The sequence below is a fragment of the Phyllobates terribilis genome, unplaced genomic scaffold (assembly GCF_046119375.1).
Source record: "Phyllobates terribilis strain yellow unplaced genomic scaffold, ASM4611937v1 Scaffold_1__5_contigs__length_1240528914, whole genome shotgun sequence".
Classification (NCBI taxonomy): Eukaryota; Metazoa; Chordata; class Amphibia; order Anura; family Dendrobatidae; genus Phyllobates; species Phyllobates terribilis.
In genome coordinates, this window is record NW_027362761.1 from 97,590,524 (window position 1) to 97,617,161 (window position 26,638).

General features: G+C 51.0%; 1 protein-coding gene across 1 annotated transcript in view; it reads right to left on the minus strand.

The window, feature by feature from the left end:
- Positions 1 to 26,638, minus strand: part of LOC141211698 (prostaglandin reductase 1-like) — a 112,450-nt gene that overhangs the window by 52,668 nt on the left and 33,144 nt on the right. The window contains exons 3-4 of the mRNA XM_073664848.1: positions 22,608 to 22,653; positions 17,515 to 17,574 (exon numbers count right to left, since the gene is read on the minus strand). Coding sequence (XP_073520949.1) covers positions 17,515 to 17,574; positions 22,608 to 22,653 — 106 coding nt within the window. The remainder of the gene's footprint in view (positions 1 to 17,514; positions 17,575 to 22,607; positions 22,654 to 26,638) is intronic.

Genomic DNA, 26,638 nt, shown 5'->3' on the forward strand with positions numbered 1-26,638 from the left:
TGGTACTTAACTCTTTTTCCAAGTCTACAGGTACGCCTCCTGCTCCGGTTTCCGCTGAGAACGAGTTTGAGGTAGAGAACATTCTGGCCACCAAAAGGGTAAGAGGAAAAACCTTTTTTCTGGTAGATTGGAAGGGGTTTGGTCCTGAGGAGAGAACGTGGGAGCCCCGGGAGAACATCCATGCCCCTCTTATCCTTGATAAATTTCTCTCTGGCCTAAAAAAGGGGGGGCCTAAAGGGGGGGTACTGTAGCGTCAGCGTCCCTGCCTCCTGCTAGGCAGGGACGCTGTTCCCCTCACCTCTCCGCTCTGTGCCCGGCGTCTTCCTCCCGCTCTGCTGGCAGCGCGCGCTGCTTCCCGGCCACGGTGCTTAGGGCGCGCGCGCGCGCGCTCCCCCTCTCTTAAAGGGGCCGCGCGCGCCGTCCTAAGGAGTCCCCGGCCAATGGCCGGAGGACTTCACCATATATAAGGCACCTCCTCCAAAATGGGGGTGCCCGAGCAATGTTGTTGCAAAGCCTTCACTCTGCTTCAGCCCTCAGGTCCTGTTTCCAGTTACCTGCCAGTCACCTGCCAGATTCCTGCCTGTTACCTGCCAGATTCCTGCTTGATACCTGCCAGATATCCGTTTACCTGCTTGCAAGCCTGCGGTCCGACGGTCTGCCTTCCGACACCTGTCAGTCTGTCTATGGACCAGCCTGCCCGCTCACCTGGGAGCGCTCGTCTGCTACCTGCCTGCTAGCCTACCTGAAGGCTCCGCCGTCACTTGCCGTGACCACCTGCCTGTCCAGAGACTCCTGTCTGCTCACCTGGGAGCGCTCATCTGCTACCTGCCTGCTAGCCTACCTGGAGGCTCCGCCGTCACTTGCCGTGACCACCTGCCTGTCCAGAGACTCTCGCCTGCTCACCTAGGAGCGCTCACCTGCTACCTGCCTGCTAGCCTACCTGGAGGCTCTAACGTCACTAGCCGTGACCACCTGCCTGTCCAGAGACTGTCCCTGTCACTTGCCGTGAGTACCCGTCCTTCTACCCAGAGACTGTCCCTGTCACTTGCCGTGACTACCTGCCCTTCTACCCAGAGACTGTCCCTGTCACTTGCCGTGACTACCTGCCCTTCTACCCAGAGACTGTCCCTGTCACTTGCCTTGATTACCTGCCCGTCTTCCCTGGGAGCCACCCGCTTCCTTACAAGGACCGCCCCCTTGTATAGTTGCTCAGAGGTTCCGCCTCCCAGACCCGTTACAACGTATAGCTTGGGGCAACGCAGTACGGACTTGGGGCATATCACCTTTGCGGAGTGGGAACAGATTAAGGACCTCTGCACCCTTCTGCATGGTTTTGAAATGGCTACTAAACTGGTTAGCGCTGACGATGCCGTCATCAGCATCAGTTTTCCGGTATACATGCTGGAGCAAACTTTGAATAACCTGGGGCAGGAGATGGTGGCCCCAGAAGAAGAGGGGGATGCGGAAGGGATACCAATGGCTCAAATTTCCAGACTGTCATCACACAGGCGGATGCCAAGTGACGGTGGATTACAGCAATTGAGGGGGTTTGGTGATACCAGTCAAACTGTTAGTGAAGGTGCAAGAGACGAGGAACTAATGGAGGAGGAAGAGGTGATGGGCAAGCAGCTGTCAGAGAGGATGAAGAGGATAATCATCCCCTCTCGTTTGAACATGGTTGGCAGGAGGTAACAAGCATCAGTGTTACACAGCCCACAATACAGCCTGGCTTTGGACCTCCTGGATGAACCAGACATACGAGTGCCTTCTTGATGCACTATCTGTACCGCCAAGGTAGGGGGCGCTGGTGAGGCAGCGGCGCCCGGGTGTGCTGGGCCTTGCGTCCCGGCCTGTGACGTCTCCTGCTTTATGGCGCCCGGGTTCAGAGGGCACAGCGCGGGGCGGGGCGTGATGACGGTTTTTGCTGCCTGAGGCCTAGCTGGCGGCGGTGGAGGCGTGGTGTCAGGTACGGTCCCCTGGGCTTCGGGTCCCGCAACGGAGGGTGAGGGCAGGCTGGTGTTCCCAGGGCTTGGGGTGGTGGCGTACCCATTACCTGCCTCGGTCTCCGTGGCCTCCTCCGCGGCGTCGTCTGCAGCTGCCGGTCCCTCTTCTCCGCGCCCAGCGGTAAGCACTCTGCCCGGTCCCGGTGGGGTCCTCCACTGGCTGCCTTCGTGCTGCCGGGCCATCTCCTCTCTCCACCCGGCAAACACATCCCGCTACGCCCGGACCATCCTCCTGTTCAGGTCTTCCAGCGCTGCGCGCGCACTGCCCGGGTCTCTAGGCAGCTGGGCCAGCAATTCTGTCAGGCTGCAAGGTGGCTCCGCTTGCAGCAGGCTACGGGCCAGGGTGCTGGTGGAGTTCTCTGCTCCCTCCATCTCCGGGTGCAGCAGGTCCAGACTGATCCAGGCCGCACCCAGCCCCTCAGTTTTCTTTCCTATCCGCCCCCATGGGGGTTGGTCTTGGGGGCATCTGCTGACAATCACCTTCAGGGGCAGCCCCCCCACGTCGATGGACATCCCCACTGCTGCATTCATTGCTGGTGGGGGCGGACTCCTCCTTTGGCGCCATTCTGGGACCTGGCCCACGATGGGAGGCGGCTTCCTGCTGTCTTTTGGTGCGCACATAATGGCGTCCGCTCTGCCAGGGTGGGAAAAACTGATGAAGATGGCGGGAAACGGTCCAAAATGGCGTCTGATGGGGGGAATCGGCTCCGGATGGCGGGAAACGACTCCGGACGGCGGGAAACTTCTGGAAATGGCGGGAGACTTCCTTTTAAGGTACATGTGCAGTTTTCTTCAGGCACGCAATACCCGCTTGTGGCGGGTTGGTAATAGTTACATATAGTTACATAGTTAGTAAAGCCGAATAAAGACTTGCGTCCATCAAGTTCGACCTGTTAGTTCTGTAATTGCTAAAGTTGATCCAGAGGAGGCAAAAACCCCAAATGATTTAGCCAATCTTCACCTGAGGAAAAATTCCCTCCCGACTCTGAAACCAGCAGTCAGAATAAATCCCTGTATCAACCTACTATTTTATTTTATTTTTAAGTATATGCAGAAATCTGCCTGGTATCTAGAAATGCATCCAGTCCCCGCTTGAACTGGTTTAGTGAATCCGACATTACCGTCTCCTCACTCAGTGAATTCCATATTCTCACTGCTCTTACCGTAAAGAACCCCTTCCTATGCTGGTGCTGAAACCATTTCTCTTCCAGTCTTAGTGAATGCCCTCTTGTTACCGTAATATCCCTCCTTTTGAACAAATCCCGGGCAAGGTCTCTATACTGTCCCCTAACATATTTGTACACATTTATTATGTCCCCCCTCAACCTTCTCTTTTCCAGGCTGAATAGTCCTAGTTTTGCCAACCTCTCTGGGTATTGCAGTCCCTCCATTCCCTTTATTAATTTTGTTGCCCTCCTTTGTACCTTTTCAAGCTCATTTATATCCTTTCTATATATTGGGGCCCATAACTGAGCACAGTATTCCAAGTGTGGTCTGACCAGTGCTTTGTACAGTGGAAGAACAATGTTCTCATCCTTTGCAGCTATACCTCTTCTGATACATCCCATTACCCTGTTTGCCCTTACAGCAGCGGCCTGACTTTGGGCACTCCAATTTAGTTTGCTATCAATCAAGATGCCCAAGTCCTTCTCCATCTCTGAATTCCCCAATGATTTCCCATTCAGTGAGTACTGGTGACTTCCATTTTTCCTTCCCATATGTATGACCTTACATTTCTCCTCGTTAAACCTCATTTGCCATTTAATGCTCCACCTACCCAGCTTATCCAAATCCCTCTGTAGGTCTGCACTGTCCTCTTTTGTATTAATTGTTTTACATAACTTTGTGTCATCTGCAAATATTGATATTTTACTTTTTATCCCGTTGACTATGTCGTTAATAAAGATATTAAATAACATTGGGCCTAGTACAGACCCCTGTGGTACCCCACTAGTGACGCTTACCCAATCTGAGTATATTCCATTTATAACCACCCTCTGCCTTCTATCCTTTAGCCAGTTAGCTACCCACTTGCAGACATTTTCCCCCAGCCCCATCATTCTCATTTTGTATACCAACCTATTATGTGGCACGCTATCGAATGCTTTTGAGAAGTCGAGATACACGACATCCACTGGTTCCCCCTGATCTACTCGAGCGCTAACCTCCTCGTAGAAGTCAATCAGGTTTGTTTGGCAGGAGCGATTCCTCATGAATCCATGTTGGTTCGGGGTTAATAGATTATTAGCATCAAGATGCTCCATGATTGCCTCATTAATAAAGCCTTCAAAAATTTTGCCCACAACGGACGTCAGACTCACCGGCCGATAGTTTCCGGCGTCACTTTTCACTCCCTTTTTGAATATTGGCACTACATTCGCCTGTCGCCAATCAAGTGGTACAGACCCAGTCTCAACAGAGTCCTTAAATATAAGATATAACGGTCTGTCTATCACATTACTTAGTTCCCTTAGTACCCGTGGGTGTATGCCATCAGGTCCTGGTGATTTGTTTATTTTAATGTTACTGAGGCGTTTCTGTACCCCAGCTTGGGTTAGATTTGTCATACTTAGTGGAGGATTAAGTTTGTCACTTCTCATTTCGCCTGTTAGTTCTTTTTCCTTTGTGAAAGTTGACGAAAAAAATTTATTTAATAGATTAGCTTTATCCTCATCTTTCTCTATGATTTTGCCTTCATCACTTTTTATCGGTCCAATATTATTCGATTTAATCCTTTTACTATTTATATACGTAAAGAACAGTTTGGGATTTGATCTACTTTCCCTAGCAATACGTCTCTCTGTTTCCTCCTTTGCTATTTTTATTTGTTTTTTGCAGGTTCTCGTTTTTTCCATGTAACACATTAGTGCTTCCTTACTGTTTTCCTGTTTTAATCTCTTGAATGCCTCTTTTTTGCTATTTAACGCCCCTTTTACGTTCTTGTTCAACCATATTGGTTTCCTCTTATTTCGGGCCCTTTTATTCCCATACGGTATATACCTCTCGCACTGAGTATTCAGAATTATTTTGAAGGTTTCCCATTTACTATTCGTATTTCCTTGATTGATCCTGCCGACTACGCCAAAAGTTGACGCGCCCCCTGGGCCTGTGCTGTGCAGGGGGATACCCGGAGCCGGATCGCTGGTGGGATGCTGGGGGTTGTAGTCTCCGTGTGGCGGTGACCCGGTCCGTGCCCAGGGCGGTCAAACCAGTGGCAGTCTTAAGTACTAACAATGTCCGACTACGCCACCCGTGGATTGCGGTCAGTGGGGACCGCCGCTGCGCTGCCGACCGCTGAGGCTGATGTTGTTTGCGCAGCCGAGTATGGGATAACTCCCCACGGGAGGAGTATTGCCTCAGGGCAGCTAATGTGGATGATGGGAGTGATGGTGTGAGTGTCCCAGTACTGATGGTGCTGGTGCGGCGATGAAACACAGAGACTTGTAATTGCAGTTTCCAAAGCTTTACTCACGGTTGTTATTCTGGTCACTTGTGCACATGAGGGACCGCCTGAGCCGTGCTGCGTTCACCAGGCAAGGGACTCGACCAACTCCCAGGCAATTCCAGAGCGTGGCACAGGGCTCCCTTCCTTTCCTTTCTCTGGCCGTCCCCACCAGTGACCCACCTTTGTCCAGCTCTCTCGGGCCTTCTCTGGGCACGCTTATCTCTGGGTCCCTGACCCTATATGGTATGCCTTCCTGGTGGATGTAGTGAGGGGTCGCACCAAGATGTGGTAACAGCCTCCGGTTTTGGCTGAGGATTAGTCGCCTCCACCAATTTGGGTTCCGGTACCCTGCTCTGCCAACCCTTCACCCTGTATCTCCTGGGCATATGGGGTTCCTTCTGTCCTCGTGTCTCTGGGCCTTTCTCCTCTGTTCCAGTTCCTTTCTTACTTTCCTTTCCGTTCCTTCTCCTCTCTCTCTCTGCTGTTTCTGGCCTCCACTCCAGGCCTGCCTCTGGAGCTGGGCCCAGACTGAGCCACAGCTCCCTGTCAGCCCTCTCTGGCTGAGCTCCTGACTTCTTCTCCTCCTCTCTGAACTGAACACTGTTCTAAGATGGTGCCTGTGGCACCCCAGGGGTCTGGTTTCCACAGTAATAGCAATATTATGTCTGAGAGCAGGTGGGAGGTCTCTTGGTCAGGAATCCTATGCATGCCACACCTCCTGCCCAGTCCTGGGAGGGGAAGAACTTCCCCTATATAAAACTGGGGCTGAGGCAGGGTTAGAGAGAAAAAGAGTAGAGAGAGAAGAGGAGAAGCAGCTATAGGAAAGAGAGATCAGGAGCTCTGGGGAAGTCGTTCTAAAAGGAATCAGGGGCTGGCAGCTGTAGAGCTCGCCCTGATTGAAGAGTTACCACCGGACCCGGAGTCCGAAGCTGTGGGGACTAATCCTTACCCAGCAGCATAAACCGACCGGCAGGGGATTTCAGGTCCTCTGGCCAAGAAACCCGAAGGCACGGTCACACGCGTGGGACCAGCACCGCCGTCGTGGAGCGGAAGCCACTAGAAGGCCCCGAGTCACCGGCCATACGGGTGAGCACCACACGGTACACTCAGAGACGTGGGCTACTTTTACCCGCCTCTAGCAAGGTAGCCAGTAGAGTACAACTAGTTGGGGAGGCCTACAACTCTGCCTGGCCAGGGGAGATCCCATCTGTTCAAGGACTGACCAGGCCCCGACCGCTAGCCAGTACTCCGGGAGGGTCTATTTTTGTCACCAGTAAAGACCCTGAACTACACCGCATCGTCTCTGAGTGGTTCCTGCTACCCCCATCATCCACGTCAGCTGCCCTGAGGCCATACCCCTCCCGTTGGGGGTTATCCCATCCACGCTGCACAATCCTTCCACCGGCCTCAGCGGTCTGCCCTGCAGCAGCAGCTCCATAGCTGCATTCAACGGGTGGCGTAGTCGTCCAACATCTACTGCTAATACTCAGCCACTCAGTTTGACTCCCTGGGCACGGACCAGGTCACCGCCACGAGACTACTACCCCCAACAGGCCCGGCTCCGGGTAGTCCCCGCGTGCGCAACGCTACACCAAATAGGCCCAGGGGCGCGTCAACTTTGGCGTAGTCGGCAGGATTTCGTGCCCGCAACCACCGGGTACTGCGTGCCTGAAAAAGACTGTTCAAACTTACCAGTGGTGAAGATTCCCGCCATCCGGCGCCATCTTCTACCTTCTTCCCGCCATCCGCGAAGTTTTCCCGCCATCCGGCGCCATCTTCTGCCTTCTTCCCGCCATCCGTGGAGTTTTCCCGCCGTTGGACGCCATCTTGAAGACGCCGCGCGGGAAGAAGAGGGGCGTGGACTCCGAAAGCGCGTGAGAACTGAAGCCCCGCCTCACGTCCGGACGTTGCGTAAGGTCCTGGAAGGAGCCCAGCAGACGCCGACGTCACAGGAGCGCGACGGAAGGTCCTCAACCCTGACGATCCACTGCTGAGCCGCGGCCTACGGAAGAGGATCATCGCAAGGTAGGCCACGGTCCACTAGGGGGGGAGAAAGATGTCGGATACGGAGGAGAGCTTCACTGCCTCAACCCCCGCCAGCGCCACCGCTGCTGCAGTCATGCCTTTCACCATGCCCTATATCCCGGGAGCAGCCTGGCTACCCCAGTACTCAGGGGAGTCACATACCTTGAATGACTTTAAAGAAAAGCTGGATAGCCTCTTCCAGGTGTACCCCCTCACAGAAGAGCAAAAAGTGAGCATTCTGGTGGCCCAACTAACCGGGGCAGCCCAAAGGGAGGTAAAGTCCTGGCCACCTGGGAGGAGGACTGTCGCAGGGATACTAACTCGGCTGAGGGACACCTTTGATACCCGCACCTCAGCCGAGATTAAGCTTAGATTCTATGGGTGCAAGCAGCGAGCACATGAGAATATAAGGGACTATGCACTAAACCTACAAGAGGCCCTGAGAGCCATTAAGCAGACCGACCCTGACGGCGTGGGAAACGAGGACAGGCTGTTGACCGAACAATTTATAGAGGGACTATATTGCAATGCCCACCGAACCCAGTTGCGGGCAATGGCCTTACAGGATCCTCATCTGGACTTTGCACAGTTCAAGGACAGAGCCATCTGGGTGCTCCGAGAACCGACACCGGGTGGCGTTGTGACCCACAGGCGCCCAGCTATCACTTACCACCAGGAGGCGGCGCCCTTGTCGGCAGGGCCTGTGGGGGCTGATGCGCAGGCTTTGAACAATGACCCGGCTCCGGACCTGCACCATCAGGTCCAAGAGCTAGCTAAAAGCGTTGCTGCGCTAACCCGAACTGTGCAGTCTTTACAGGTTTCCACTCCAGGGAAGATCCAGCTGGCATCCGGACCGGAGGACATCCCGTGGCGTCGACCAAGGAGGACCCCACCGGCCAGAGGAAGACCCAGCGACCGGTACAACGAGGACGGACAACCTATCTGCCGCTGCTGCAATCAACCCGGATATATGGCAAGGTACTGTCCTTTAAACTGGCACAACCTGGGGTAGAGGGCCAACCCCCAGGAAAAAGATCACCAGGCCCATCGAACTGGCGCGAAAAATATGTGGGAGGACGTCCAGTCTTGCCTGTGGTACTGGATGGCATCCCTATGAGTGCCCTACTGGACACCGGGTCACAGGTCACCACCATCCCGTACGTGCTCTTCAAGCAGTACTGGAATGACTCGGATATAACCCGCTATCCAGACGACGACTTGAGTATCATCGCCAGTAATGGTCAGCCCGTGCCACAGATCGGATTTAAAGAAATGACCATTAAAATCGGTAGAGTCGAACTGGCAGCACAGGGACTGATCATTGTAGACATTGACAAGCGCGAGAGTCACCCAAAGATAACTCTAGGAACTAATGTGATTGAAAATTGTCTTGCAGAGGTGATTTTCATTTTACAGCAGGTTGCCAAGAACGCCAGCTCCGGCCAGCAGCGAGTGCTCCAGAAAGAGATCCGGGCACTGATGCGACGGCAACAGGTGGAACTCTCCGGTGGTGAGATTGGTAGCGTAAGAATGTGTGACCCTTTCCCTATTGCCATGCCCCCGAAAAGTGAAATGATGATTTGGTGCCGGGCAGCTATTGGTCTGAGAGGTAGAGATTACCAGGCCATGGTAGAACCAGTCTACTCAGACAGTAGGCCCACCATTTTGACAGCACGGGGGGTAGTTGATGTACGCCATGGGAGGGTGCCCGTTCGTATAATAAATATCGGGAAAAGGGAAGTATACCTGCCCCGGTATGCTACGCTAGCCAAATTATATACTATCAACCAAAATTCTATACAGTCTGTGGAACCCTTGCCTCCATCTCACCCGGAGGAAGGTAACGGCTCTACGAAAATAATGGAGGATTGGTGTCAGCAACTACATTTGGGTACTGACTCCACTCCCTCCCACCAGAAACAGGGAGTCTACCGGGTGGTTCGAGAGTACGAGAGAGTGTTTAGTAAACACCCGTTAGACTTCGGGCGAGTCAAGGGGGTAGAACACCACATCCCCACGGGAGACCATCCTCCCATAAAAGAGAGGTATCGACCCGTACCCCCTGCACACTACCAACACGCCAAGGGGATGCTTAGAGACATGAAAGAGGCTGGGGTAATCAGGGATAGCTGTAGCCCCTGGGCAGCTCCACTAGTCTTGGTCAAAAAGAAAGACAACACCATGAGAATGTGTGTAGATTACCGGAAAATTAACCGTATCACACACAAAGATGCGTACCCCTTACCAAGAATAGAGGAGTCTTTGGCTGCTTTAAAATCTGCTAACTTCTTCTCCACCTTGGATCTCACTAGCGGGTACTGGCAGGTTCCTGTAGCAGAGGCGGACCGGGAGAAGACCACATTCACCACCCCGATGGGACTTAGCGAGTTTACCTGCATGCCGTTCGGACTCTGCAACGCACCAGGAACCTTCCAGCGATTGATGGAATGCTGTCTGGGACACCGAAACTTTGAGACGGTCCTGTTATACCTGGACGATGTCATCGTCTATTCCAAGACCTACGAGGACCACCTGAAATACCTGGCGGAAGTGTTCGAAGCTCTGGCAAGTTACGGCCTAAAGGTGAAACCCTCCAAGTGTCACCTCCTGAAGCCAAAGGTGCAGTACCTGGGACACGTGGTGAGTGCTGACGGACTGGCTCCCGACCCTGATAAGATCACCGCAATTAAGGAATGGCCAAGCCCCTCCAGCGTAAAGGAAGTGAGGCAGTTCCTCGGGTTGTTAGGCTACTACCGAAGGTTTATTCCCGGTTTCACCAAAAAGGCAGCTCCTATGCAGGACCTCCTGATAGGCCAGTCCAGGAAGGCCAAGAACCAGAAGCCACCCTTCAGATGGGAGAAGCTGGAAGAAGAGTCCTTCCGCCAGCTGAAGATGGCCCTCACGGGGGATGAAATCCTGGCGTACCCTGATTATAGCCAGTAACATCGGGCTAGGAGCCGTACTGTCCCAGATCCAGCAGGGGAAGGAACGGGTAATTGCTTACGCCAGCCGAAAACTGCGACCCACCGAAAGAAACCCTGAGAATTACAGCTCATTTAAGCTAGAGTTCCTGGCAGTGGTGTGGGCAGTCACCGAACGCTTTAAGCACTACCTCGCTGCTTCCCGGTTCACCATGTACACGGATAACAACCCGTTGACACACCTGGACACTGCAAGACTCGGTGCCCTAGAGCAGAGATGGATGGCCCGCTTGTCCAATTATGAGTTTACAATCAAATACCGGGCAGGACGCTCCAATACCAACGCGGACGCCCTGTCCAGGATGCCGAACCTACCGGACGTAGGGGAAGATTCAGAGGAACTGGAAGAAGTTGAACTCCCCACGTTCCACCGTCATGGGACTATCCAGTATTCCCACCGTGTAAGGAGTAAGCAATCCGCTACGTTCAACCCATTACCTCATTACAACTGGGCGGAGACGCAAGACAGTGACCCTGCCATCCGACTGGTAAAGGAGATGCTGACTCGGCCAGATGCACGCCTTGACCCAGACGCTCCAGAGGAAGCCAAGCAACTGTGGGCTGAGAAGAGTCGACTGTTCCTTTACAAGGGGAAGTTGTGCCGCAGAATGGTTAACTCCCGGACGCATGAACTAATCTGGCAAGTAGTGGTGCCAAGAAGAGACGCAGCTATGGTGATGGAGGCATACCACGACGGAGCTGGGCACTTCGGATGGAAGAAGCTGGAGTTCCTGCTGCGCGGGCGGTTCCATTGGGTAGGCATGAGAGGAACCATCGAGAGGTGGTGCAGAGACTGTGGCCCATGCAACCTAAGAAGGAGGGACCGTGCCAGCCAGAAGACTCCCCTGCAGTCCATCATTACCAGACAGCCGTTGGAACTGGTAGCCTTGGATCATGTAAAACTGACCCCAAGCAGAAGTGGCTACGTCTACGCGTTAACCATCGTGGATCACTACTCCCGGTTCTTGGTTGTCGTCCCCGTCAAGGACTTAACGGCTCAAACAGCAGCTAGAGCCTTCCAGCAGCACTTCTGCCGTCCGCACGGATACCCGGAGCTGACGGACCAGGGGCCTGCCTTTGAAGCGGAAGTCTTCCAGGAGTTCTGCACCCTGTATGGCTGCCGGAAGATAAGAACAACACCCTATCACCCGCAAACTAATGGACTTTGTGAGAAAATGAACCAGGTGGTGATAGATCTTCTGAAAACATTGCCCCTGGAAGAACGTAGTCTGTGGCCTGAAAAACTGCCCGACCTGGTGGACCTATACAACCACATCCCTGTAGGTTCCACCAACTGTACCCCGGCTTACCTAATGAGGGCAAGACCTGGTAAGCTTCCTGTTGATCTGGAGATGGGAGTCCTGACACCCGAGGACACTTCACCAGAAGCAGACTGGGACACAGAGAGGCAGCAGCAGTACCGGAATGTACAGGAGAGCGTGGAGCGAAGTCTCTGTCAAGCTAGGGAAAGACAAGAGAAAACTTACAACCAGTATGCTCCCGCTGTTCCCCTGGTGCCCAGAGAGCAGGTCTTGAAGAGGAAAAGACGGCTCCACAAGTTGGACGACCAGTGGGAGAAGGACCCGTACACCGTACTGCCCTCAAGCCACGACAACCCAAAGATCTGTACAATCAGTAAAGACGGAGGGGAAACCACAGCCATTGTATCCCGGGATCACCTGAAGAAGTGTCCCGAACAGCTACGGAACCCTGAAGAGGAACAAGAAGACCCTCGACCCGTAGAGGAAAGGGAAGATATGGTTAGTACTGTGCTCGGAGACTTCCCTCGGTCTTGGACTCAAGTCAATGGCGCTGTTGTGGTACCCGTCCTCACGATCCTCCAACCAGCATCCCAAGTGCCTACGGAGACACAGGTAGAGCTGGAAGAACAGCCGGTCCAGGAGGCAGAAGACCCCACACAAGCAGACCAGGAGAATCAACCCTCTGCTTATAGTGAGCCTGCCATACCCCTAGTGAGCCAAAGAGTCCGTAGACGGCTGCCCAGTTTACCCTTGACAGCTCCTATACCCTGTAGCTCAGGACCAGTCAGCCAGCTCCGTAGGTCCACTAGGGTCACTAGAGGCCAGTTGGCCATACGGTGGAGGATCTAAATGTTCAAGCTATTTTATTAATGTTTACCTGTTTATTGTTGCTTGTGTATAATTATGTGTTTCTATTTATTTGTAGGAGTCTTTGGTGGATTTACCGGGAATCCTTTGTGCATATAGTTGGAGCGTAACCCAGGACGGACTAAAAGACTGATAAGGACTCGGGGCAGGACAGACCCCTACCTGGTTACGTCTCCCTGTTTTGGTGAAATGGACACCTTTGTTTTCCTCAAAAGTTACACCCGGTTGCGGACACGCCGTGACCACCATATGTGTTGTCTCTACCAGAACGTTATTGTTTATACCTTGTTATGTTTACAAAAGTATGTTTAGTCCCGGAGTACTAAATTTCACTAGGGGGGAATGTGGCACCCCAGGGGTCTGGTTTCCACAGTAATAGCAATATTATGTCTGAGAGCAGGTGGGAGGTCTCTTGGTCAGGAATCCTATGCATGCCACACCTCCTGCCCAGTCCTGGGAGGGGAAGAACTTCCCCTATATAAAACTGGGGCTGAGGCAGGGTTAGAGAGAAAAAGAGTAGAGAGAGAAGAGGAGAAGCAGCTATAGGAAAGAGAGATCAGGAGCTCTGGGGAAGTCGTTCTAAAAGGAATCAGGGGCTGGCAGCTGTAGAGCTCGCCCTGATTGAAGAGTTACCACCGGACCCGGAGTCCGAAGCTGTGGGGACTAATCCTTACCCAGCAGCATAAACCGACCGGCAGGGGATTTCAGGTCCTCTGGCCAAGAAACCCGAAGGCACGGTCACACGCGTGGGACCAGCACCGCCGTCGTGGAGCGGAAGCCACTAGAAGGCCCCGAGTCACCGGCCATACGGGTGAGCACCACACGGTACACTCAGGGACGTGGGCTACTTTTACCCGCCTCTAGCAAGGTAGCCAGTAGAGTACAACTAGTTGGGGAGGCCTACAACTCCGCCTGGCCAGGGGAGATCCCATCTGTTCAAGGACTGACCAGGCCCCGACCGCTAGCCAGTACTCCGGGAGGGTCTATTTTTGTCACCAGTAAAGACCCTGAACTACACCGCATCGTCTCTGAGTGGTTCCTGCTACCCCCATCATCCACGTCGGCTGCCCTGAGGCCATACCCCTCCCGTTGGGGGTTATCCCATCCACGCTGCACAATCCTTCCACCGGCCTCAGCGGTCTGCCCTGCAGCGGCAGCTCCATAGCTGCATTCAACGGGTGGCGTAGTCGTCCAACATCTACTGCTAATACTCAGCCACTCAGTTTGACTCCCTGGGCACGGACCGGGTCACCGCCACGAGACTACTACCCCCAACAGGCCCGGCTCCGGGTAGTCCCCGCGTGCGCAACGCTACACCAAGTAGGCCCAGGGGCGCGTCAGTGCCCACCTTATATACCTCCCTCTATGTGTGAGCCCAGGTGACTAGCAACCAATGGGCTCCTATCTATGCCCAGAGACCCTCCCCTATCTGCTCCTACACCACTGGGTATTCTACCCCCTCCCCACTCCAGCCAGGAACAGATGCTGTCGTGCCTGCACTTCTGTCTAGTGGGAGCACCGTTGAGCTGTCCCTCGGAAATGGGGTGTGTCTGATGCATGCAGCCTACTGAGTCCTGGTCCACACTCCATCCTTACCCAGGAGTGGAATATCACACCTCTGGTTCGAGGTGCAATACCCCTGTAGCAGCCGAGCCCTCGGGGTGCTACACCTCCCTCCCTCCCTCCTGTGCTGCTGTCATCGCTATACATGTCACCTCTCCAGGTTGGGTCAGTGAGTTCATCTTTCACCACCTCGTCTTCCACGTACGCACCCTGGGCCTCCTCCTGACTTGCTGGCAATTGTGTCTCATCATCCACCTCTTGCAACAGTAGTTGCACTTTTCCACCGTCGCCTTCATGTAACAGTGTCTGCCCAAATATACGGGCATCGCTATATGCGATCTCCTCTTGCCCAGCTTGAAGCGGACCGAGCGAGAGGCCAGAATCTATAAATGGAAAAAGTGAACAGCTCTTCGAATGTCCAAGTGTGGGATCACTTGTCTCGGGGCACTTGGCATGATGGGAGGATCAGGGTGAGGAATATGTGGTTCAGACTCACGGCTACTGAGACTGGACCGTGTGGAAGATAGGGTGGTGGCAAACTGACTGGAAGCATTATCTGCTATCCTACCAACAACCTTTTCACACTGGTCTGGCTTCAATAGTGGTGTGCCAAGCCCCCCTAGAAAGTGGGACAGGAAGCTAGGTTGACATGTGGGTGCTTGTTGTGCTCCCTCAGCAGGCACAGTTTCATCTTGCCCACGGCCTCAGCATGCACCATCACATCCACTTCCTTGTCCCTTACCACGCGCCTAGCCCATTTTAAATGGAGTTACATTTTTTGTAAGCTGCAAAATAGTTCAGGGTTATTACCGCAGTAATATTTGATCACATCTGATGACCAATTTTTATAAGCAGTGCCGGTATAGCAATGCTAATGGTCAGCGACCAAGTGTGGATGTGTTTTCAATGCACAACTGCCACACTTGAAATGGAGTATAATTTTTGTCAGCTTTCAAAAAAATTCAGGATTAAATACTGCAGTAATATTTCACCATCTGAGATGGACAAGTTTCTCTGCATGCACAATACAGAAATGCTATTCAAATCAACCAAGTCTGGCTGTATGCTGCCAACAAGCAAATGGAGCAGTAAAAATGGTGTATAATGCATTTCACCAAAATTATCAGGATTAAGATCAAATAGAATATTATTAGCCCTGATATCTAGTGCTATTGATACGAGTTCCAGCAGCAGAAAGAACGTGCAATGGACCCTATTCTGTACTATACTAGCTCTCCACAAACTCTGCCTAACTATTGCTGCTATCAACAGGATTAATATTCATCAGAATGAGCCCTTACAAGGACTGTTAGTGTAGATTAATAGTGGTGTGGAATCTGTTTAAAATAAGCATCAATTCTCTCCATCGTTCAGTTGCAGCTCTCCCTACTCTGCCTGTTAGACAGGTAGACTGACGAGCATACGGTCCGGGTCTTATATAGACCCGATGACGCTATGCTGCCAGCCAATCACTAATGCCACAACCAACATGGCTATGGCACTACAGTGATTGTCAGGCAATCCCTGCATGGTAAATTGGCTGCCTAATATACGCCAAACATGCGGAGCAGGGACTCGAGCTCCCGCCCGAACATTCAAAAATACTCGCCAAGTAAAGAGCATCTCGAGCACTGATGCTGGGGCTAGAAACAAATAGTGGCAAGCATGCTCACTCATCACTAGTTACTCGAGATTAACGAGCATGCTCTGGTGTTTTCCGAGCATCTTCGGCGTGCTCGAATGTTATGTTTGAGTCACTCTGTGTGCATGATTTGCGACTGACAGTTTTAATGCATGTAAGGAATGCCTAATAGTCGCAAATCATGCACAGGAGAGACTTAAAACATAACATTAGAGCACGTCGCAAATACTCGGTGAGCACCTGAGCATGCTCGCCAAAAGGGTTAACAGAACATGCTTGCTCATCACTAGTTAGCACCCTTGAAATTGTTCCAGAAAAATTGAAGTTTTTCTCCAAGAAAATAATTTCAATTCACATGTTTTGTTATCCACATGTTTATTTCCTCTATGTGTATTGGAACACAAAAAAAAACACAACTAAAATTTACTCTAATGTTATAGTCTCTAAATATGATCTTAAGAAAAACTGAAATGCATGATTTGGGATTTGATCAGTAAATATCAATACTTGGCAATTTCACTAACATTTTGCCTAGGCTAGTTAAAGACAGGCAAGATCTACTGTATAATGAGCTATGAACATTTGTGTATTCTATACTAGACATTTATAAAGGGAATGACACTTTAAATAAATTTTAACCTCAAACCAAAAAGTAATTTCAAGACAAAAAACACTTGTCAGGGATTTCCAAACTGCAATGAGTACCCTGAGGAATGAAACCACTGTTTCTGAAATGCGTAGGATATTGGACCAACTCACTCTCTGCAGTAGTATTGTGACGTCACGCAACGCTGCATTAGTGAGGAATACTAACGAGATTCTGGAGGTACTCCACCTACGAATGAGAGCTGCCGTCCAGAGTGCCATTTGTCAGACTGACATACCCAAGACTGTCTAATGGACTGAAGGCATTTCACCATTCCGCAGGATAGGGCATCAATGCATGATCGGCCGAGGTCCTGCACGTGGCAGCTGTTATTGGTGCCGGCAGCCTTAACGGCGGTACTTGGCCGTCCATCTGTAGTGCCCGCAGCAGGGTACTACACATCTGCCTCCCATGCAATTGAATAGGAGGCGGATGTGCAGTAACAAGCGCCGGCCTCTATAACTTGACTGCCAAGCACCACAGGTTAGCACTTCCGGCCTGCGGCCGCCGCTGGCACGGATAATGGCTGATCAGTGGGGTGCCGCATGCGGGACCCCGGCCAATCATATATTGATGCCCTAATATCATTAATCTGCCCTGTGCCCGCGTTGAGAGCCCCACTGCCAGGAGGAAATTAATTTTTTTCCTCCTGGCAGCCTCCAGCTTTCAGTCCTAGGGGTGGGCTGGCACAGCTTCAGTCACCACTCAGTGTACAGTGAGCGGCGGCTGTAAGCATGCTCCAAGACTGGCTGAAAGCCAGCTCTGTCCTGATGTACTGCTGAGCCTGCTGTCAGTCAGTGCCAGGGACTGGTTACAGCTGCATCTCACCATTACTGAGCGATGACTGAAGCTGGTCCGCTCACTGAAAGTTAGAGCCTGCCAATAGGAATAAAACTCATTTCCTTCGGCAGCAGTTCAGCGGCCACGTGGCGTCAGACCGCAATTAACCTGCAAGTTAATAGTGTTTCTCCCTCCCCCCCCCCCGCCCATGACAGGTTCCTTTTAAACTCCGTTAAAAGGTCTAAACTACTTTTGCAGATTTATAAGTATGCATTATAAAGAATGAGTGAAATACATTACCTCGCAACTTGGGATCCCATCATTACATCCCCTTCCTTCAGATGCCTCCTACTATATGGCCTGTCAAAAAGAAAATGGTTAGGTTACTGTCTGATTATTCAAAACACACCTAACTTTTTTTTTTTTTTTTAAAGTGCATTTGTATAGCATTTAAAGACAAAGCCCTACTCTGCTTGATGAATTGGGCCCCTTGTCCTTAAATACTATACAAAAAATTATGATACATATATACACACACTCCCAGACAGAAGTTATGTCGCTTATCCACGTTAGGTAAATAAAAGCTTTTAACCGGACGTTAAATTCATCCATTGGTTTTATAAATCACTCTTTTGAAAGCTGAAGCCCTCCCAAATTTGGTTTAGGTTAAGAAAATAAATTGGCATCAATGCTGAAATATTGATCATTTAATGAACACAGAATGGTCAGATTTTGGCAAGACAAAAGTTGTGTCACCTGGTCATATAATGCACCCAATCCTAGTTTACATCCTCACCAGTGCTCAGTAAATGATTGGTTAATGAATGGTTAATTAGTGGGTATGTATAAAAAGAAACCCAGCACCCCAGACCTTCACTTGAACTGCAACTTGAGCTCTGACAACATGCCAAAAATCCACCCTGTGACCAAAGCCTTGATTATCAAGAGGCTGAAGATCAGAACCACTGCAGAGGTGGCTGGCACCTTTAAGGTGTCTCAGCATCAAGTACAAAGAATTAAAAAAAGATTTGAAGAGACTGGAGAGGTGTTTGACAAGCCCAGGTCCGGCAGACCCCGCAAGACAACTGCTTAGGAGGAACGTTTGTTGGTTAGAAAATCCAAAGCAAGTCCCTCTTCCACTGCAGCAGAGCTCCAACAGGCCTGGTCACCTCAAGTCCCTGTGTCAACTAGAACAGTTTGTAGGATTCTGTCTCGAAATGGCCTCCATGGTCGAATCAGTGCCCAGAAGCCAACACTAAACAAAAGGCAAATAAAAAAACGTGTGGCATTTGCAAAGTCCCACAACCTGCTAAACAGATGGACGGTGGAAAAGTGGCAGAAGGTGGATTTCTCTGATGAATCTTCAGTAGAATTACACCACAGCTGCCGCAAATACTGCAGGAGACCTACTGGAGCCCGTATAGATCCAAAATACACCAAGAAAACAGTTACATTTGGTGGTGGAAAGATCATGGTCTGGGGTCACATTCAGTATGGGGGTGTGCGAAACATTTGCAAGGTGGAATGCAATATCAATAGCCTAAAAGGTCAAGAAGTATTAGCTACCTCTTACATTCCAAATCATAGAAGGGGTCAAATTCTGCAGCAGGATGGTGCTCCATCTCATACATCCATCTCTACAACAAAGTTCCTCCAGACAAAAAAGATCAAGGTGCTCAAGGACTGGCCAGCCCAGTCACCAGACATGAACATCATTGAGCATGTTTGGGGTAGGATGAAAGAGGAAGCTTGGAAGACAAAACCAAAGAATCTAGATGAACTCTGGGAGGCATGTAAGACTGCATTATTTGCTATTCCTGATGACTTCATTAATAAATTGTATGAATCATTGTTGAACCACATGGATGCAGTCCTTCAAGCTCATGGAAGTCACACAAAATATTAAATATGACTCTAATGGCACCACAACTTCATTCACCAATGTTATGCAACATATATTTGTATTTTAACCCCTTAATTACCGGGGACGTATTAGTACGCATATTTGCGATCCCCCCGTTCAGTGAGGGCTGCTGCGCTGAGCCCTCACTGAACGGAGCACATGTCAGCTGATTCTTACAGCTGACATTTGCCCGCAACAGCCGTGGGTGGAATCGCGATCCACCCGCGGCTGTTAACATGTTAAATGCCGCTGTCAATCTCTGACAGCAGCATTTAACGCGCGCTTCCTGGTAGCGCGTCATAAGCACCGCCCACCGGCGACCCCGTCACGTGAGCGCGGGTCGCCGATGGGTGGGCATGACAACCCAGGGTCTGCAGCAGACGCCTGTGGTTGTTATGATCTTGTCGCTATGAGCGCCACCTAGTGGTAGGCGCTCATAGCACAGGACCATTTCTGCTGCATGCAGGGGACCTGCTCGTCCCCTGTATGTAGCAGAGGCGATCGGATAGTTGCTGCTTCTAGTCTCCTATGGAGACTATAGAAGCATGCAAAAAGTAAAAAAAAAAAGTTTTTAAAAATATAAAAAAAAATAAAAAAATATAAAAGTTTAAATCACCCCCCTTTTGCCCCATTCAAAATAAAATAATAAAAAATAAACCCCACATACACACATTTGGTATCGCCGCGTTCAGAATCACCCGATCTATCAAAATAAAAAAAGAATTAATCCGATCGGTAAACGGCGTAACGAGAAAAAAATTCTAAACGCCAGAATTAAGTTTTTTGGTCGCCGCAAAATTGCAATAAAATGCAATAACGGGCGATCAAAACATTGGATCTACCCCAAATGTTATCAATAAAAATGTCAGCCCGGTGCGCAAAAAATAAGACATCAACGAGCCCCAGATCACGAAAAATGGAGACGCTACGGGTCTTAGAAAATGGCGCTATTTTTTTATTTTTTTTTTTACCAAATTTTGGAATTTTTTTTCACCACTTAAATATAAAAGAACCTATACATGTTTGGTGTCTATGAACTCGTAATGACCTGTAGAATAAGAAGGGCAGGTCAGTTTTAGCATTCAGTGAACGTGGTAAAAAAATAAATAAAAAACAACTGTGGTATTGCACTTTTTTTGCAATTTTACCACACTTGGAATTTTTTTCCCGTTTTCCCGTACAGGATATGGTAAAACTAGTAATGGCGTTGAAAAGTAAAACTCATCCCGCAAAAAATAAGCCCTCACATGGCCATATTGACCAAAAAATAAAAACACTATGGCTCTGGGAACAAGGGGAGCAAAAACGAAAATGCAAAAAAGGAAAATGCTCCGGGGCTTAAGGGGTTAAGATAATTATTTGTTTGAATCACATTACTTTCTGTGGGCGACAACTTTTGTCTTGCAAAAATCTGACCATTCTGTGTTCATTAAATGATCAATATTTTAGCATTGATGTCAATTTATTTTCTTAACCTAAACCAAATTTGGGAGGGTTTCAGCTTTCAAAAGAGTAATTTATAAAACCAATGGATGAATTTAACGTCAGGTTATAAGCTTTTATTTACATAACATGGATAAGCGACATAACTTCTGTCAGGGAATGTATACATATATACATACACACACACAGCTAAAAAAAATAAAGGGAACACTCAAATAACACATCCTAGATCTGAATGAATGAAATATTCTCATTGAATACTTTGTTCTGTACAAAGTTGAATGTGCTGACAAAATCACACAAAAATCATCAATGGAAATCAAATTTATTAACCAATGGAGGCCTGGATTTGGAGTCACCCCCAAAATTAAAGTGGAAAAACACACTATAGGATGATCCAACTTTGATGTAATGTCCTTAAAACAAGTCAAAATGAGGCTCAGTATTGTGTGTGGCCTCCACGTGCCTGTATGACCTCCCTACAACGCCTGGGCATGCTCCTGATGAGGTTGCGGATGGTCTCCTGTGGGATCTCCTCCCAGACCTGGACTAAAGCATCCGCCAACTCCTGGACAGTCTGTGGTGCAACGTGACGTTGGTGGATGGAGTGAGACATGATGTCCCAGATGTGCTCAATCGGATTCAGGTCTGGGGGAATGGGCGGGCCAGTCCATAGCTTCAATGTCTTCATCTTGCAGGAACTGCTGACACACTCCAGCCACATGAGGTCTGGCATTGTCCTGCATTAGGAGGAACCCAGGGCCAACCGCACCAGCATATGGTCTCACAAGGGGTCTGAGGATCTCATCTCGGTACCTAATGGCAGTCAGGCTACCTCTGGCGAGCACATGGAGAGCTGTGCGTCCCTCCAAAGAAATGCCACCCCACACCATTACTGACCCACTGCCAAACCGGTCATGCTGAAGGATGTTGCAGGCAGCAGATCGCTATCCATGGCGTCTCTAGACTCTGTCACGTTTGTCGCATGTGCTCAGTGTGAACCTGCTTTCATCTGTGAAGAGCACAGGACGCCAGTGGCGACTATGCCGATCCTGGTGTTCTGTAGCAAATGCCAAGCATTCTGCACGGTGTTGGGCTGTGAGCACAACCCCCATCTGTGGATGTCGGGGCCCTCATACCACCCTCATGGAGTCGGTTTCTAACCGTTTGTGCAGACACATGCACATTTGTGGCCTGCTGGAGGTCATTTTGCAGGGCTCTGGCAGTGCTCCTCCTGTTCCTCCTTGCACAAAGGCGGAGGTAGCGGTCCTGCTGCTGGGTTGTTGCCCTCCTACGGCCCCCTCCACGTCTCTTGGTGTACTGGCCTGTCTCCTGGTAGCGCCTCCAGCTCTGGACACTACGCTGACAGACACAGCAAACCTTCTTGCCACAGCTCGCATTGATGTGCCATCCTGGATGAGCTGCACTACCTGAGCAACTTCTGTGGCTTGTAGAGTCCGTCTCATACGACCACGAGTGTGAAAGTACAACCAACATTCAAAAGTGACCAAAAGATCAGCCAGAAAGCATTGGTACTGAGATGTGGTCTGTGGTCCCCACCAGCAGAACCACCCCTTTATTGAGGGTGTCTTGATAATTGCCAATAATTTCCATCTATTGTCTATTCCATTTGCACAACAGCATGTGAAATTGATTGTCAATCAGTGTTGCTTCCTAAGTGGACAGTTTGATTTCACAGCAGTTTGATTTACTTGGAGTTATATTCTGTTGTTTAAGTGTTCCCTTTATTTTTTTGAGCAGTGTATATGTAATTATATATATATATATATATATATATATACACACACACGCACAAACTATCAGAAACTATTACAGAGTTTGTATAAGCAATATGGTTTCACTGTGGTCCACAACCTGTTTCCAGCATTTATAATATTACTTGTTCTAGTCTGTATGTGGCTAAAATAGAAGCTGCATCTTCCAAAGGGCCACAAACACCCTAGAACTGAGTAATTACAAAAGAATGATATTACAAGACTTTATGGAAGGGAAAAAACATGTTACTATAATGATTGATGTCATTTACCTCATATATGGGTCTACACTCCAAAAGACTGTTTCCAGCAGAATTTCTGAAAATGGGTACATAAAATTATTTAAAATTCAATTACAAAACATGCATAAATAAAAGGTCTATAGATAAAAATAAGACTAGGCGATGTGGAGACTGCGGTTTTATCAGTTAATGCATTTTAAAGTTCACAGACATCAGGACAAAACCCACATAAATGTGATTTATATAGAGTCACTCACTACTTTACCAGGAAAAATTGCTGTAATTTCTAAAAGACGATCTATCGTTCTGAAATTTGGACTGTACAAGCCTTGGTTCATGAGAAACTGATGTTTTACAGCAGGTTTTGAAAATGTCCATTGTTAGCATCCAAGCAACGTTCCATATTGTTGGGGGTCATAGCCTGAATTTCTCACTGCATGTGTAGCACACTGAGGATTCGGCTGCTACAGGGGTATTGCACCTCAAGCCAGAGGTGTGGTATTCCACTCCCGGGTAAGGATGGAGTGTGGAACTGAGCTCAGTAGGCTGCATGCACTACATACATCCCATTTCCGGGGGACAGACCAATGGTACTCCCACTAGAGAAATGTGCAGGTACGACAGTGTCTGTCCCTGGCTGGAGTGGGAGGGGGGTGGAACATCCCAGTAGTGTAGGGGCAGATAGGGGGAGCAGTCTGGGTAATGCTAGGAGCTCATTGGGTGCTGGTCACCTGAGCTCACACATAGAGGGAGTATATAAGGTGGGAACCATCTTAGAACAGGGTCTTTTGTAGAGAAGTCTTTGTGCAGAGTCAGAGGAAGAGAGCAGAGGAGAAGAGCAGCTCCAAGGCCAAGAGAGAGAGAGAGAGAGGAGAAAGAAGGACCCAGAGGGGGAGAAGAGAGAACTCCAAAAACCCAGGATTAGATCAGCGGGTGAAGAGTTGGCACAAGGGTACCGGATCCCAAGCTGGTGGAGGGCACTAATCCTCAGCCAGAGACCGGAGGTCGTGGGCAGGATCTGCCACGACCACCCACTAAATCCACCCGGAAGGCAGACCAGGAATAGGGTCAGGGAACCCAGAGACAAGGGTTTACCAACAAGAGGCCCGAGGGAGCCGGACTTAGGTGGATCCCTGGTGGGGAAGGCCAGAGAGAAGGAACGTCAGAAAGGGAGCTCAGGATCACGCTCCAGAATTACTTGGGAGTTGGCCGAGTCCAGGACCTGGTGGACGCAGCACGGCTCGGGCGGTCACTCAAGGCCGGAGTGACCAGAACAACAGCAGTAAGTAAAGACCCTGAACTGCACAGCCCGACTCTGAGTCTCATTACCATCCTCCCTGCACCTCCACAACCACCATCCTCTACACCTGACCCCCTGAGGCTATACCCCTCCCGTTGGGGGTTATACTATCTGAGCTGCACACACATCACCAGCCTCAGCGGACCCTGCTGCAGCGGCGGCCGTATTGACCGCAATTCAACGGGTGGCGTAGTCGACATAAAAGAACATCTAGTAACATCTATAAGGACTGCCACACACTGAACTTGACACCCTGGGCACGGACCGGGTCACCGCCACTCGGAGACTACAACCCCCATCTGATCCGGCTCCGGGTATCCCCCAAACAACACTGGCCCAGGGGGCGCGTCAACTTTGGCGTAGTCGGCAGGATCATTGCCAACCCGCCACAAGCGGGCATTGCGTGCCTGAAGAAACTGCACATGTACCTTAAAAAGAAGTCTCCCGCCATTTCCAGAAGTTTCCCGCCGTCCGGAGTCATTTCCCGCCATCCGGAGCCGATTCCCGCCATCAGACGCCATTTTGGACCGTTTCCCGCCATCTTCATCAGTTTTTCCCGCCCTGGCAGAGCGGACGCCATTATGTGCGCACCAAAGGACAGCAGGAAGCCACCTCCCATCGTGGGCCAGGTCGAAGAATGGCGCCAAAAGCGGAAACCGCGCCCACCAACAGAGACTGTGATGCTGGAAGTGTCCATCAGCGTAAGAGAACTGCCCCTGGAACTGACAATCAAAAAGTTGCCCCGGGACCACCCTAAATGTGGGCGGAGACAGAACAAGAGAGCAAAGATGGGTGTCGCCTGGAGGAGTCTGGAGAGAGCGCACCCGGAGACAAGAAGTCTGGAGAGGAGTCCAGAGACAGCCTACCCGGAGATGGAGGGAGAGACAGGCAGCACCGACCCAGTGGTCAGGAGCCTGCTACAAGCCACAACCCCACTAGGCCTAGTGGAGGTCCTGGCACAGCTCCCCCGAGACCGGGAGTGTGCACAGACTGCGCTGGAGGGCCTCGCACGGAGGATGGCCCGGGTGCAGCGAGAGACGTTGGCGGAGTGGAGCCGAGAGATGGCCCAGCGGACCGAAACCCGTCAGCGGAGCACGCCACCCGAGACGAGGAGACAGACCGCCTCTGAGGATGGTGCAGGAGGACTGAAGGCCGGAGACAGCGCCGAGAAGGGAGCTGAACGGACGGAGGCAGGTAAAGGGGACGTCTCTACCCCGAGCTGGGAAACCGCGTGCCTGCCCCAGCTCCCCGTCGCAGAGCCCGAAGTTCCCCCTGCCGTGCCCGTCGCTGCATCGTCACCGCCGCCGACTAGGCCTCAGCCGGAAACCGCGGCCGCGACCCCTGTGACGTCACACGCCTCGACCTCGAGCGTGGCCAAGCAGGAAATACCATCAGCCTGGTCGCAAGGCCTAGTACCCCCGGGCGCCGCTATTCCAACAGCGCCCCCTACCTCCGCGGAGCCACCGGCCTGGTCGCAGGGCCGAGTAACCACGGGCGCCGCCGTTCTTACGGTGCCCTTTGCCTTTAGGGTGCCCCAAGCCTGGCCGCAAGGCCTGGTCAACCCGGGCGCCGCTACCATCAACGCGCCCTCAACATCTAGAGTGCCGCACCTGGGTGAAAATCTATTTGCCCAGCATACGTGCCCGGATGGGCAGCCCTTTGTATGGCCCCAGGAGTACATTCAGCTGGAACTCCAGAGAGCAAGGCCCATGTGCGAGCCCCTGATTCCGGCTCCGAAGCCTGTAAAGAGGACCTCGCCCCCGCTAGAGGAGGCACAGTTTGAGTGGGACCCCACCGGAGGAGACCTCATGGGGTTCACTCAGGAGACTCGGGCGGCCGCAGCGGAGCGTGCAGAGTGCTGCCGGCAGCAGCTCGAGGTCTTCGAGAAGGAGCGGAGAGAGAGGCGGGTCCGGGAACAGCAGATGCAGATAAGAAGCGCGGAGCAGAAGAGCCGGACCAGGAGGAATCCCCGTGCAGCTCATGGTCCCCGTACCACTGTGATAAAATTCAACATGCAGCATGGGTGGGACTTCATTAGAGACCATCATACCCCCGGCGACGTCTTTGTAACCCGCAGAGACGTAGAAAGCCATCTGCCAGAGGGACACAGAGGTCGTGACCTGTATGTAGGGGACGAGGTCACCTTCACCCAGCACAAGTGTGCCAAAGGACCCTACGCCCTCCATGTGCATCGCCTGACGGAGGAGGAGCTGCGGTGTGAGGAGGAGCAAGAGGACCCGGACGGGTCTGAAACTGAAACCAACCAACAAGAAAGAGCAGGAGGACGCCGTCGTTGAAGTACGGTAGAGAGAGACTGTATAAAGTTGCCCGTCGGGGTACCAAGAACTGTTGCTGATTTAAATATGTCCCCGTTGGGACAAGAGTGAACTGTTAACCCGTGTGTCCCTATTCCCATTACCTGGCCGAGGACTGAGAGCGGCCATACCTCCCCTTGTATATAGTTGCGCTTCCTAAGGCGCCCCCTACCGGTTTTATAGGAAACCATTTTCTTTAAGAGACTGTCGCGCTTTTCCCGGTCACAAGTTGCACCGTGGCCGGAGGAGCAAGAGTGTTTACAAGACTGTTATTTATGGAAAGTTTTATATGGAAAAGTTTATGCTGATGATATATATGACGTTTTATATGTTTATATGTTTATGTTTATGAAAAATAATTGTATGTTTTGGATGTTTTTGTCTTTAACAGCCCGAGGACGTGCTGTGATTTACCAGGGGGGAATGTAGCACCCTGAGGATTCGGC